The 14,141-nt window shown below is 41.3% G+C and overlaps 1 protein-coding gene across 1 annotated transcript in view; it reads left to right on the top strand.

The window, feature by feature from the left end:
- Nucleotides 1–14,141, top strand: part of FTCDNL1 (formiminotransferase cyclodeaminase N-terminal like) — a 144,355-nt gene that overhangs the window by 92,850 nt on the left and 37,364 nt on the right. The window contains 1 exon segment of the mRNA XM_073880592.1: nucleotides 115–198. Coding sequence (XP_073736693.1) covers nucleotides 115–198 — 84 coding nt within the window.

Genomic DNA, 14,141 nt, shown 5'->3' on the forward strand with positions numbered 1-14,141 from the left:
CATTTACACTTAATTCATCAAATTGTTGTTTTGTAAGAGTCATTTAATGTCCAAGGAGCTTTATGAGGATTTTTTTATTTTTATTTTTTGAATAAACCTTTTTATTTGAAACAGGATGCTCCTCATGCCAACGTTGGCCCGGCAGAATGCAGAAGAACATCAGTCTGAATCTGACCTTGGCAGCCCGACAGGTTTACGGTAGTGGGAGATGAGGGAGGAGGAGGGTTTAAGAAGGACGTCGAAGTGGCAGAACATGAGGAACATTCTCTCTTCCCTAACTGGCATGCCAGGAATGGAGTCTTCTCATTTGATTTCCCAAAGAAAAATAAACACAAAGAACACCTTGCTTGTGGGAGGCCTTAGCTATCTACTCGGGATTCTCAGTGGATGTTGTTTTCTGTTGTCTCAGTCAGGAGGCTTCAGGGCTTCTGCTTGTCTTCAAGAGATTCTGAGCCCTTGGTAGAAAGATTGTAATTGATTTTGAAAACCAGCTTGAAGTATGGTGGCTAAACACTAGTGATTTTTAACAGTGCCTATTGTTTTTAATGCCTATCGGTCTGGCTTGATCTACACATTAGATGCTGACCTCCTAGCAGTCCAAAGGCAAGGACTTGGATTTCTCTGGTGATCTGGCCCTTGTGCCATAGTGACCAGTTTGGCTTGACTCTGTACACCCATTCCAGGAGCTTATTCTTTCTTGTCCCTCCCTGGAAGATGGCCAAGTCTAGGTAACTTCTCTAAGATAAGTTTCTTGGAATTAAACTCCATCCTGTTTTTGACCCCAAAATGCACTCCCCCCACTCACCCCCTCCCCTTCCATGGCATGGCTGTCTCTGTCTTAGTTTTGGAGGGGGTGACCTTGCAATGTGATGACTGTCAGAAGAATTAAGAAAGAATAGAAGGTTCAAGGGATGGTGACCACAGTCCAGAAAAATCCTTCCACTTTAACATAAAACCTTGGGATACTGACAGTTGTCCATGAATTTTGGTAAAAAAAAAAAAAAAAAAAAAGACTTCAAACATATTCATAAATATGATAAAGGTAATTTCCTGGTTAACTTTTTTTACACCATGTAAAATCTGATCCATGTTGCTGAATCATTTATATTTAATATGTACATTTTACACATAAGTATAAGTTGGCTTTTAGATGTTTTTAGAAAACAGTGCTTTGAGCCCAGGATAGCACTTTGATTGAGACTTGCTATAGTCGAAAATAAAATAATTACAGAGTAAATTCAGTGTTCTGGCTTTGAGTTCATGCTTGTAACTCCCATCCAGGTTCTCCAGTCAGCGTGCAATATGCATTTCACTGTCATGACCTTGGTTGATTTTGTCTGAACCAGTGCAGTGACGTTAGAAGAAATCAGCCAAGAAGGGTCCCCATGGAGAAGTTACAGGGAATTTTGTTTGTATTTTTGTTGCCAGTACAGGACTTAAGTGGAGACTAAGAATATGAAGCACTTGTGCTTTGCTTTCTGATGGTTAATTTGTACTCCAGACTTCAGAAATCCTAGTTTCCACACCTTGTACAGATATGAGGTGTGTGAGTGCTTTGGGAAAAGTAGATTCAATTACCTTTTGTCCTTCAGCATCCCTATTGGTAAAATGAACTTACGGTAATGTTATTCACTTTCTTAAGGAAATGGGAGAGCAGATCAAGAAAATGGTTAAAGGCAGAAACCTGCCATAGCATAGGAAAAGGCACCTTGGGAAAAATAAAGAGCAGTATTAAAATAAGATCAAATAAAAGTGTTTTTGCTCCATTAGAAGTTATTTCATCAGAAGGGTTTACATGAGGATGTAAACTCCATGAAGATGGGATTTTTGCTTATGTTGTTCATTGTAATCTCCCAAGTCCCTGAAACAGTGCCTGGCATGCAGAAGGCATTCCATAAATATTTGTTGAATGATAGAATGGGTGGAAGAATATCAGTACACCTAGGCACGGCAGGGGAGAGATGGCCTGCCTTCTTTTTTTATCCTCAGGCAAAGCAGTAGATTGCAGTGGGAACATGGCAGATAGGTTGGTGCCCAGAAAGTTGTAGGAAATTCTGGGTCCTGGTGCCCTGGGTGGCCATGCTTCCGTGATCTGTCTGGGGATGCTGCTAGCTGAGAGGCAAGCCTCTGTTCTCTAAGGACAAAATGGAGGGGCCCTTGTGAGGACTGGGCATTTTCCTGTCTCCAAGCCTGTGGCCAAGTCTCTGGGACTGTGATACCGATGGGAGCTCTTCTCGGACAATCAAACCTTCTACTCCCAAAATGACAGTGATGAGAGAGGAAAGATATGAGATAATGGTAGGAGAATTGGGAAATTTTGCTTCAATCCTTAAGCCCTGGAATAATAAAAATGAGTTACCCTTAGTAAAAATGGAAGTTATTTTAGGGGTATCATAATGTTGGTTTTCAGCGGATGGATTACTCCGCTAGGGCTGCCCTCACAAAGTACCACAGACTGGGTGGCTGAAAAAATAGGAATTTATTTTCTTGCGGTTCTGGAGGCCAAAACCAAGGTGTTGGCAGGGTTGGTTTCTCCTGAGGCCTCTCTCCCTGGCTGGCAGACGGTCACCTTCTTGCATTGGAAGTTAGGGTTTTAACATAAATTCCAGGGGGACACACGTTAGTCCATAACAGGGGTTACAGTAGCCCACTCTCAGATTAAAGTGAAGATCCCAGCATCCAGGGGCATTTCTGTGGCCCAACCAAGGAGGTTTTCCTAAAGCAGAGGCATTAAAAATTAAGGATTTTCTCATGTGTTAAGGTGACGGGAGTGTAAGGCATGTTCTATGATCTCTGGCTCCTATTTAAAGCAGTGCTATTACTACTGAATTGTGGCAGGCAGTTATGCCACAAGATAGATATGAAGCCTGAGGCCTGCTTTATGGTTGGAAAGCCTGGGCAACAAGCATGTTAATTAGGAAGAGAGCCCATCTATTTCTTTATTCATTTATTTTAAAAGCCAAGTCATATACTGGAAACCTGGTACTTAGGCTTTCAAATTCTTATGTAAACTACCAAAAATGCAAATTATTTACCAGTATTGTCAGCATCCTTGGGGAAATTCCTATTCCCTTCAATGTTGAAAATCTCACTTTAGAAATTTAGAGCTGGAAGGACCCTCTGAGAAATCCATATCCTCATTTTGTTAATAAGGCGCTGCAGACCCAGAGAAGAGACTTAATGAATGTTTGCAGCCAGTCGGAGGCAGAGGCAAGAGAAGCGCCTGGGTTCCAATGTGGTCTTGTAAATGCCTGGAGCCTTCTCCCCAGCTGATTTTGCCAGCTGCCTGAAAGTCACGGAGCGCTTCCAGCCACTTGACAAACACATTTGTTCTTGGGCCTCATTTAATCGATCAGTGGACAAGTGTTCAATGAATGCGTGCATTATGTGAACAACAGTAGAGATAAGCTTAATATTCTGTGTCAAGAGATGTTGGTCTGGTTTTGGATGACCAGGCTAAAATTCAAGAACAAACTATAGTATCACAGAAGTAGCTAAAATCCTAGTGGGCTTTTAAAGCCTCCTTGGTTTTCTTGGAGCCTTTTTTTTTTTTTTTTTTTTTTAGATTTTATTTATTTATTTGAGAGAGACAGAGATAGAGAGCCAGGAGGAGAGGGAGAAGCAGGCTCCCCGCTGAGCAGGGAGCCCGATGCAGGGCTCCATCCCAGGACCCTGGGATCATGACCTGAGCCGAAGGCAGATGCTTAACCAGCTGAACCACCCAGGCGCCCCTTCTTGGAGTCTTTCAAGGGGCTTTCAGGTCAGACCAAGACTTGAGCTCAACTGTGTTGCCAACTGGATGACCTTGAGCCGTCACTGGGTTCACCGAGCCTTAGTTTTCCCACTGTAAAGGGGAAACTGCAGGGGTGGGGATGGACACATCTGAGCTGGTGGGGTGGTCGTTTTGGTTATTATGGCCACATGACTCTGGTCCCAACTACTATTAGTACAGCTGCCATTGACATTCCTGTCATCTCAGTCATAGAACTGCAGAAAGTTTAATCAGAGATGAGAATCCAGCTGGTCCTGGAGCCAACCCCTGAAGCCTGCTTCAGTTTTAAGGAATAAATAACATTTCTGATCTTTCTACAGTGCTCCCTTTTTCCCCTAGAAGCTGGCAGGTGGCTTTTTGTGATACCTATTTGCAGTGCTTCTGTGATCCTCCTGCATTGCACCATAGATACCGAATTCCTCCCTCTCCTCCCTAGAGAATTGGAGGAAAACTCCTATCTTGTTTTTCTACTTCTGTTGTAATGAACTTTTCCCATGTTTGAGTAGACACGTGAGCATACTATAACATAGGAGCAGAGAATCTTTGGGTACAAGTGCTAGCTCTGCATTCATCTGTTGTGTGACCTTGAGTAAATTACTTAACTTCCATGTACCTTGATTCGCTGATTTGTAAAGTGGAGATAATCATGTATTCGTATAATATGTCTGTGATAATTGAACAAGCTGACCCGGTAAAAATAACTAGTGTGGATCTTGGCACATAGTAAGCACTCAATAAATAGTAGCTATTATTACTATCATCATTAATATCATCAAGACTTTTAAGAGGAGATCAAATTACTTTGTGTAATTTCATGAAGGAAAAAAAAATTACTTTGAAAGGACATTAAATGAAGAAGGAAGTCCCAGAACCAATTCGCCAGGCATGGCTCTGTGAGTGTTTCAGGCACCATGATAAGTCCTGGAGAATAGAAATACTTTGGGTCTCTGGAAGAGCTAATGGGGAAACAGAGGAAAAAAATACACACTGGTGGGGTAAGTAGAGGGAGGTACCCACAAAGCTGCAGATACGGAAGGAGCAGTATCTAAATTTTCCTGGGGGAAGTTAGGGAAGTAGGAGTCTTCAGAGAGGAGAAGAGAGTTGCTTTGAGGCTTGAAAGAATGGCTAGGAGGTGGCTAGGTGGAAAAGGAAGTTCAAAGATGCTCCGGGCAGAAGGACTGGCACTTTTAAAGACATGCAGGCACGAGAGAACAAGATAAATTCAGGGAACAGTAAATAGTTGGGTCCGTGGTAGGGCAATGGAAGGGACTGGTAGGAATTGAAGCTGGAGATGGTGGGCAGGTATTGGCTTATGAAAGGCTTCTGTGCCAAGCTGAAGAGTCTAGATTTTATCATGAAAGCCAGTATTCCCTAAGCTGCATTTCCCAGGTTCCTTGATGTGTTAGTAGATTTTCTGTTAATAAAATTCTGTGCCCCAATATGTTTGAGAAATGTTTGGTATAATGAAATTCAGTAGTTTTTCCTACTGTAGGATTTTTTAGAGCTATTAGTATTCCAAACGGGGGATATAAAATGAAGCTTTCTCTAAACTGATGTGATCTTAGAATACTCCTTATATTGAGCATCTATTAACATTCAGTTCCAGAGAATAATGAATAATTTTAAGGAGGGGAGTGACACATTATCATATTTTATTTAGGGTTAGCATCTCTGAAGGAAAGACTTTTTTTTTTTTTTTTTTTTTTTTTTTTTTAGGGAGGGAGAGATAGGGTGGGGAGGGGTAGAGGGAGAGAGAATCTTTTTTTAAACTTTTTATTTATTTTTTTTTAAAGAATTTATTTATCTGAGAGAGAGAGAGCACGAGCAGGGGGAGGGGTAGAGGAGAAGGAGAAGCAGGCTCCCCGCTGAGCTGGGAGGCCCGATGGATGGATGCGGGGCTTGATCCCAGGACCTTGAGATCACGACCTGAGCAGAAACCAAGAGTTGGACACTTAACCAACTGAGCCACCCAGGTGCCCCTGAAGGAAAGATGTTTTTAGGGGAATATAATAATTTGTTCTGTAGGTATAATATTATTCTGAAACTTGGCAGTAAAAATGTTACATAATCCAAAGGGATTGCTAATTAAAAACTAAAATATTGAATTAGTTCTTACTTACAAATAATGGTGGTGCTTTCAAGGCCAGCGCTACTTCTTACAGGGCATTTATCAACAAATTGGGTGAATATTTAATGGAATTCTTTGATTATTCACTGTAGCACATTGTGCGCGCTCTCTCTTTCTCTCTTTGTATATATATCTTTACACAAGTTGATAGGGTGACTTTGAGAAGCAGAGCTGTGTCAACTCTAGAGACGTATGAGGGAGGATGAGCACAGGGTCTGTGCCACCTACTAACTGCATGACCATGAGCAAGGTATTTAAATCTTTAATTCCAAATTTCTTCACTTGCGCAGGGGAGTTCATTCCTGCCTCCAGGAGTTGTTGTGTCGATAGAATGGTTTTCTTTGTGAACTATACAGAACTACCAAAATGAGTCCTCGTTAAATGCTGTAGGAACCTGGTACGTAGTGGGCATTCAGTAACATTTGCTGAACCATTCAATAAAAGCAGGCCTTGGTGCTGTCTTCTAGCAGCATGGAAAAGGGTGTTTGCTCAGTCTGCACAACTGGACTTTCAAAATCGAGAGTAATTACTTGTTGCCTCTCCCCAGACTGTCGGCTCCCTGTCAGATGAATCTGAGCTGTCCTTTCCAGGGTCCCTCAGCCACAGAGCCCCACATTTTCCTCCCCAAAGAGGACTTCCAGAGGTTCTCAGAAATGCACTGCCTTTGAGGTGGTGAGGTGAGCAGGCAGCTCTTTGTTTCCAGGACTTTCCCCCTTGTAGCTCCTGGAGTAGTTCACCCCAGGAAGCAAGAAAGGCGTGGGGGTGAGGGCATGCCATGGTGTGTCCTTGTAGTGCTCTCACCCCTGCTTAGGGCTAGGTCTCCAGCCCTGGGCTCCACACTCTCTTCAAGGCAACTCTGTCGTGGTGCTCAATTTAGGGGAAAAGGTATGGGCAGAAAATAACGCGATGCAGATGTTTGTGAGCTCTCTGAGCCCTGTAATTTAGCTTGGGTTCTCTCTCTAGCTTTCGGGGGTATAACTGACGACAGTCGAACTCTCAACCAGCAAAACCTTTTGCAGAGTTTTCTCTTTTCCATGCTCTGTTCTATCTCAAAAGCTCCCCAGTTACCACAGTGGCTGCCTTTGTTTTTCTTATCCTTTCATTTAGCCGGATCTCTGCCAGGGCTGGTAGTTCATAATAATGGGCTGAGTAACAAGAATAAGATAAAGCAAATTGTCTTGAAATTCAATAATGGTTCTCTGAAGTTACAGTTCTTCCGAATTTAGCTGTCAAGCTAAGAACTGAAAAAAAGATGAAAAAAATCAAAATTAATTCCGCAGTTACATAGGGCACTTTTTCACCCTTAAGTGTAGTTCTTCGGGAAGTAATGTGGCCTCTGCCCAGCAGGGGGCAGTGTTCATCTTTAAATGATGTGAACCTGGCCGGCCCAACTCAGAGCCTGCAAAGGGCCGCCAGCAGCCAAGAATCCCAGGCCCTCCAGAGCAAACATTCGAGGTTCTTCCTAAACACAAATTTCCTGAATACAAATCTATGGCTTGGTAAGTCTAGATTTGCTCTTAGTTCTGACATTAAAACAAAGCATTCGCATAAAACAGAACATTGGAGGCTTTATGGCAATGTGCAGCATTATCGTCATTGTGAATAATGTTTTAATCCTTTGGGGTTGTTGGGATGGTCACAGGGTAACTCATATCACTCCGGTATTATCACCACAGCTAAACTGGGTTTTTGGTTTGGGTTTGATTTTTCTTACTGCAGTCTCCCTAAGGCTGTTCAAACAAGCAAGAGACAAACGAGAGACGGCTTGGTATCATTCGGTCAGCTGAGGCTTCTTGGTTCTTTCAAATAAGCACACTCTAGCCTCCCAGAACAGAAGTGAATTGTTCACCGGTGCTGACTTGGATTTTGAATGAAAGGACTAGATTCAGGATATGTTGCAAGTCAGCTTTTAACCAACTGTGTAATATACGATGGACCCAATATCCTCTTAAGTTTTACCCGCAGCACCTCCTCTGAAAGTAAAGAACTGGCAGCATGCACTTGTGTGCATCTGTGCAGCTTTAGCCCCCTGTGGATACCAACACCCCCACTCCAAAGCCACGGGGGGTAGGGAAAGAGGCAAGGTTATCTGCTCTTCAGCGGCCTTGAGGAACCAGCATTCATCAGGGGATTAAAGGAGCCACACTGCTTCAAACCCTGCAATCTGACTTAAAACACACGGTCTTTATTTCTATTAAAATGAGAAACACACATTGTAAGCAAACATTGAGGATTATTTTTCCACGTTGTTGAAGAATTTTGCTTTTTTCTTCCTTCTAAGACATGGTTTCTAGTAATTTTCCCATACAAGTGGTGCTTCCTCTGACTGATAGTTTATGGCAATGCCTGACACATTTTATGGTGCTATTACAAAATTTAACTGAAATATATGAGAATGGTGTGTTTACAAAGATTGTGCAATCCTCCTAGTTAATAGAAACAAAGTTCCTTTGGAAGAGTTAAGTGGGTCTTAAGCTGTAGTACCCAAAGAGAGAGAGAGTGAGAGAGTGAGAATTTAGCCCCTAAATCTCCTTCACTTTTGCTTTTTTCAGTTGCCATCATTTATAGTTGAATTCGATATTCACTCTAAGGCAGCTGTGTATTGAAACTGACTACCATAAGAATTAAGGGATTTAAAGCCCCTAGATTTTGGACTTTGAGAAACACAAAATGAATCATTTGACCTTGAATTGTATATCACAGTCCCCTGTTTCAGCATAAAGGCTGCATATGTACATGTTTAATGAATCAGACCCTTAAGGTTTGCAAAAAAAGCAACACGCTAGATTTATATATTCCATTAAACATGATCTTCACAGGCTAATTAGTTAGTAATTTCACCCTTGCTTGTAATATAAACCATTTTATGCTCAATAATAATAAAATCTATGTAAACCAGGCTCTTTATTAATAAACATTATGTGCTTCTGGCTTTCAAATAAAATAATGCTTTACGTGCTTTTTTCTCTGTCATGCCTAGACTAATCACACAGTAAAAATCAAACAACTAAAACAGGTTTTTATCTCATGCTGTAGAAGAACAATACAGAGATCATGTCAAGAGTTTAAGAATGGGATGTGAACTAAGGCAGGCTGGATGAAGGACAGAGAATCCAAATCTTTATGCCAGTGTTTGGTATGAGATACTTCTAGGCTCTTGAGATTATTCAAAATACATTTTTGAATAATGAGCTGACACGAGTGGAATCACACATGAGGGAAATGACTCCCGATAACTCCTGCTTGTCAGCCTCTCCCCCGGTCTGAGAACCCAGTGAAGGGCTTGATGGAGACGCTCTGCGGCTCTCTCTTGCGAGCCTGTATTGTGAGCCAGTCATGGACATCTGAAGCAGCTCCTTCACGGATAATAACCACAGAAAACTCATATTTCAGCTACAAAAATCGTAGCAGCTGAGCTAATCAATATTTTCTTAAAATCTAGCAGAAAGGCTCTGATCTGTGGATGTGCATGAATTACTCTAGAATCTTAGCTACCAATAATAGGTCACACCCAGGCTGGACTGTCTAAATAATTTGCAGGGCCCTTTGTTCAAAAGTTATTAAGAATTTCAAGTTGACAACAGCGGCACCTTAAACCAAGTGCAGGGTCTTCTGAGCGCACAGACTGCACCCTTGTGAAGTCATCCCTGCACCTCGGCGACACAGTGGCCCCAGGCCCGCCACTCAAAATGTATTTTTCCTGCCTATTTCACCTTCCTAAAAGATGATACATTTTAGTTAGCACAAGATTATTTCTGGTCGTTTGGAGTCAATATGATTGTTTTCCATAGGATAATTCCAGATAACCTTTCTGTTGCTATTATAGGTACTCTAAACTCATAAACTATAAGTACCTAGAGAACTCTGGAAAAATAAAATATTTATTGGCAAAGGAAAATGTCTTTGCTGGGAGATATATTATTTCAAATTTAAAAACATCTGAGGCACTGGGAAATTCTAGTCATACTATGAAGTCTCCGTCTGATTTGAAGTTTCTTTCTGTTAAGTAATAATAAAAACAAAAACAATGGCAAACATATGTTGAGCACTTACTAAGTGCTTTATGTTACCTCATTAACCCATCCAACACCCGGACCCTTTAAGATAAGTCATATTATGTTCAAATTATAGATTGGGGGCAGAGAGCAGCTAGGTACCTCTAGGTCCCAAAGGTACTAAGAGACAGAGCTGAGATTTCACCCCAGGCTGTCTCGTTTCCAGAGTTCTTACCCTTCCCCAGGACATCACAGTCTTTGGAGAGGGTGGAGAACACAGCCGAGTTGCTGTTTTGGAGGTTTATTCCAAGACCATTCAGGTACTTTGGTCAAGCGGTGTGGCAGCCAATCACCTTCTGCCAGGCAGTCCTGTATTTCTCTGTGTCCATTGGGGTCAGCATTCATTCCATCAGGAGGCAGTGTGCACCGAGGGGCCCCTGGATGACTGCTTTGAATGGAATTAATCAGTTCAGTCAAACAACCATTCTGCTCAGTCAAATCACCTGTTTCCCCTGACTGTTTATTTGACTTGGTTGATTGGTTGTCTGAACTGAGTGAGTGGGCATCTGAGTCTTTGGGGCAGTGTAGACACAGCCTTTGATTGAAGGGATGCCAAGTGACATTAGTCTAGTTTTTGGCTATAAAAATCAACATCACCAGGCGTGACTCTGCGGAAAGGGCATTGGCTTCTTCCCTAATCGAATCTAAGCCAGTGAAAATGTTATTCTTCTGGGAAGGCAGCTCAATGGATTAAGTAAGGGACTGAATCTGTAATACAGTGGTAAAGATAAAATAAAGGACAAAGGCATACTGTTATTTACACCTTTAAGGGAGAATGCTGCTGATAACACTTGAGAAGATTTTCTTCTACCCAGAAAGTCAAGGTTAGCGTCCACATTTTTGAGTTCTACAGCTAATAAGCAAGTCAAGCATTCCCCATGGTTCTGGAAGAACAAGTTGGAGGCCAGAGGACAAACCAGTATTTGTTTAAGGTTGGCTAAGGCAGGTCAATGATCCAAGGAGGCTCAGGGAGGCATGCAAGGCAGTGGACTCAAAACCTGAGGAATGTTTTTAAGAGGCAGGTGGTTAGTCTCTTTGCTCTGTAAAGATCAGCAGGATGATTCCACTTACCTCCGCGTATCTCTTTATCGCTGTTAAGTATTTACAGAGCAATGTTTAAGTGCCTCAGGGCTTGGGGAGCTTTACTTATCAGAAAGCCCTTTTTTTAAAGGCAGTTGCCGCTGGAGGTGTTTGACAGATAAAAATGTCCTCTGTCCCCACTCACTTCCCAATAGCCCCCAAGCTATTCAGGGTTGGCACTGGCTATTCTAACAACTTCGCTGGGCAGGAAATCTTGGAACGTTCTGAATGAATTCAGAGCCATGAAAGGAGAGGCTATTGGAAGACAGTGTACGTAATCAGATGATGGATTCGTCCACTGTCATATGAGAGTCTCTGAGAGAAAAATAGATGCGAGTTGTTCTGTGTCTGCTTTATTCATTCATAAATATTCAGCAGATATTTATTGAGTGCCTTCTTTCTGCCTAGAGCTATGCTAAGGATTACAATAGAGGGGTGAGCGTGGCAGATGAGAATGCTGCCTTCAAAAGGCTACAGTTTTTAGTGAGAGAAGAACCGACAAATGGAGTATGTGGATACATACGCTTTCACTACCACACATGAAAAGGCAAATGAGAACTCTTATGCTTGTGAATTTTGTTTTCTTTGCCCATTTCTGTAGAAGAAACTCTTACCTGAGGGGCAGATACAAATGCTTCCTGCCTGTCTCTAAAGATATGTCTAGGGAAAAACCAAGGAAGCATGGAATAGGACCTGATGATAATTTAAGCTGTAAACTTTAATTTGTTATACACATGTGAAAAAAAAAAAAAACCAGAGTAATATTGACTGTTGGGTAAATCAAACCAACCATTTACTCGGTAAAATACTTTTATGTACACTGAATCTCATAAAGCCGAACATTTAGTCTGTTTCTCTAATGTTGCTGTGCTTGCAAGGGAGCACGGCATGAATGATGAGGCAAGTAGTTTTCCTCCTTCTCTTGACCAACATTTGATCATTTGAAGAGTCAAAATTAGGATCGTGTTATTCAGCCCTACAGTCAATTGCCCTTTAAAAATCAAGCCTTTCTTAGAGTTTCTGTGTCTCAAATTTAGGACCCATTTCCCTGAGAAATTATCAGTTTTGCAAAAGTTGATGGGGTTTGTTTGACTAGTAAAGTAGCTTAAGAATATTCTAGACTTCTGTAGCCTTGATGGAGGTGTAAGACACCTTTGCGGTTAATACCTGGAGGGAATGAATGACCAAGCAGAGCTTTTGTATTGGCCTCATTTCTCCAGCTGTCTGTCAGACATTTGGGGGTTGGCATATCCCTTTAGCACATTTGCCAAGCAACTTTCTGTAATTTTTAAAAACCATGTGTGTTTCAAAAGAAATTTAATCTAAAAAAAAGAAAGAAAGAAAGAAAAGAAATTTAATCTCCATATCCCTAGTTCATTTACACTTAGTTCATCAGAATGTTATTTTGCTGGAATTCCTTCATTGTCTAGGAGCTTAGTAAATCCTCCAGCAGACTATCCTTTTTCTCACAGTTTCTGAGAATAAACAAAATTTGAACTTTATAATTCTATATTTTCAGGAACCAGTCATTCTGGTGCTGTGTGAAATACCAACACGTTCACAGCCTTTGATGATGGTGTGTCATCCAAATTTGTTGGGTTCAGAGCAAAAATAAGAAAAATAATTTGATTTAAAGATAACTTTTAAGTTAAATATCAACTCTAAAAGATTTTCTGAAAATGGGATATTTGGGGAAGTTCGATCATCTCCAAATATCCCACCCTATATAGTCATTAGTAATTCATTGAAATTTTGGTTGATGCCGGCCTTTTTGAGATTCATTTGAAATCCTTGAGTTAAAGAAAGTAAAAAGTTGGAAGCTTTTTGCTTCTATCCAATGGTATCTTAAATTTGCTTCTGAGAACCCTGCAGTACAGGTTGATGTTTTATAAAGCAAAATGGTTCATCTGTCTTCTAAAAAGCAATTTCGGCCTGCACTATACTGGATATTCTGGAACCTGGAATACTAGAAATTCTTTGCCTCAGAGTCAGAAACCCAGCTTTCCAGACCTGCTCTCCTTCCTTCACTCACCCCCTGCATTTTTGTGTGATGTGGTGATAATTTATAAAATCCCTCTAGGACTGGGTCTTTCCTTGTGTAAAATTGGGGAAAACAGGCTTCCAGTACTTATTTGAAGATATTTTCAGAATAAAATGAAATAACAAATAAGAACTATAAAATCTTTAAGTGTGAAGCATATCTATATTGGTACTTCTCAAACTATTTTTGGTGATGGGCGCCTGGGTGGCTCCGTTGGTTAAGCAACTGCCTTCGGCTCAGGTCATGATCCTGGAGTCCCGGGATCGAGTCCCACATCGGGCTCCCTGCTCAGCAGGGAGTCTGCTTCTCCCTCTGACCCTCTTCCCTCTCGTGCTCTCTATCTCTCATTCTCTCTCTCTCAAATAAATAAATAATATCTTTAAAAAAACTATTTTTGGTGAAACAGTTTTTTTTCCCTTTCAATCTATTGTGGGTTGAAACTTTTATAGAATATAATAAAAATGAATTGCTAGAAAAATGAAACTTGAAAAACATACAAAAATATAAGTGCAATTTTAAGAGTTATTAGAACCAGTAAACATAAAGTTACTCTTTTAAATTGGTATAAAAGTTTCTGAATACTTTCTCTTAATTTCAGTTCCTATATCCTCACATAATGCTAACAAACAGCTCGTGGACCTGCCCTGGTCCACGGACCACACTTTGAGTAGCTGTGTTTTGGCAACAGAGCAGGGAGAAAGGACGACTTACTGTCCTGCAGATGTTCTGCTTTCAGCTCCTGACAGTGATGGTTTCTAACTTTTGTCATGTGTGGTTGTCAGCTGCCATCTCTCTCCCTGCTTTCCTAGATGCAGTAGCTCCATTTATGAGACATATTTCTGAATATTTCACATTTAAATGTTCAGTGATGCTCTTTTGGGCTTCATGCCTTGGCATCATCTTAGATTCTGCCATTTCCCTTACCGAGATCCCATAACTTATACTTCTCAGGCATCTCTCTTCTCTCTCTTCCTGTCGCAAGGTGCTCTTGCTCGGGCCATTCCAGCCTCTGTCCAGTCAGAGGCACCTCACATTGCAGCAGAATTAGCATTCCTCAGCTGCATC

The sequence above is a fragment of the Callorhinus ursinus genome, unplaced genomic scaffold (assembly GCF_003265705.2).
Source record: "Callorhinus ursinus isolate GAN/ISIS: 27379988/994484 unplaced genomic scaffold, GSC_fseal_2.0 scaffold2, whole genome shotgun sequence".
In the NCBI taxonomy this organism is placed as follows: domain Eukaryota; kingdom Metazoa; phylum Chordata; class Mammalia; order Carnivora; family Otariidae; genus Callorhinus; species Callorhinus ursinus.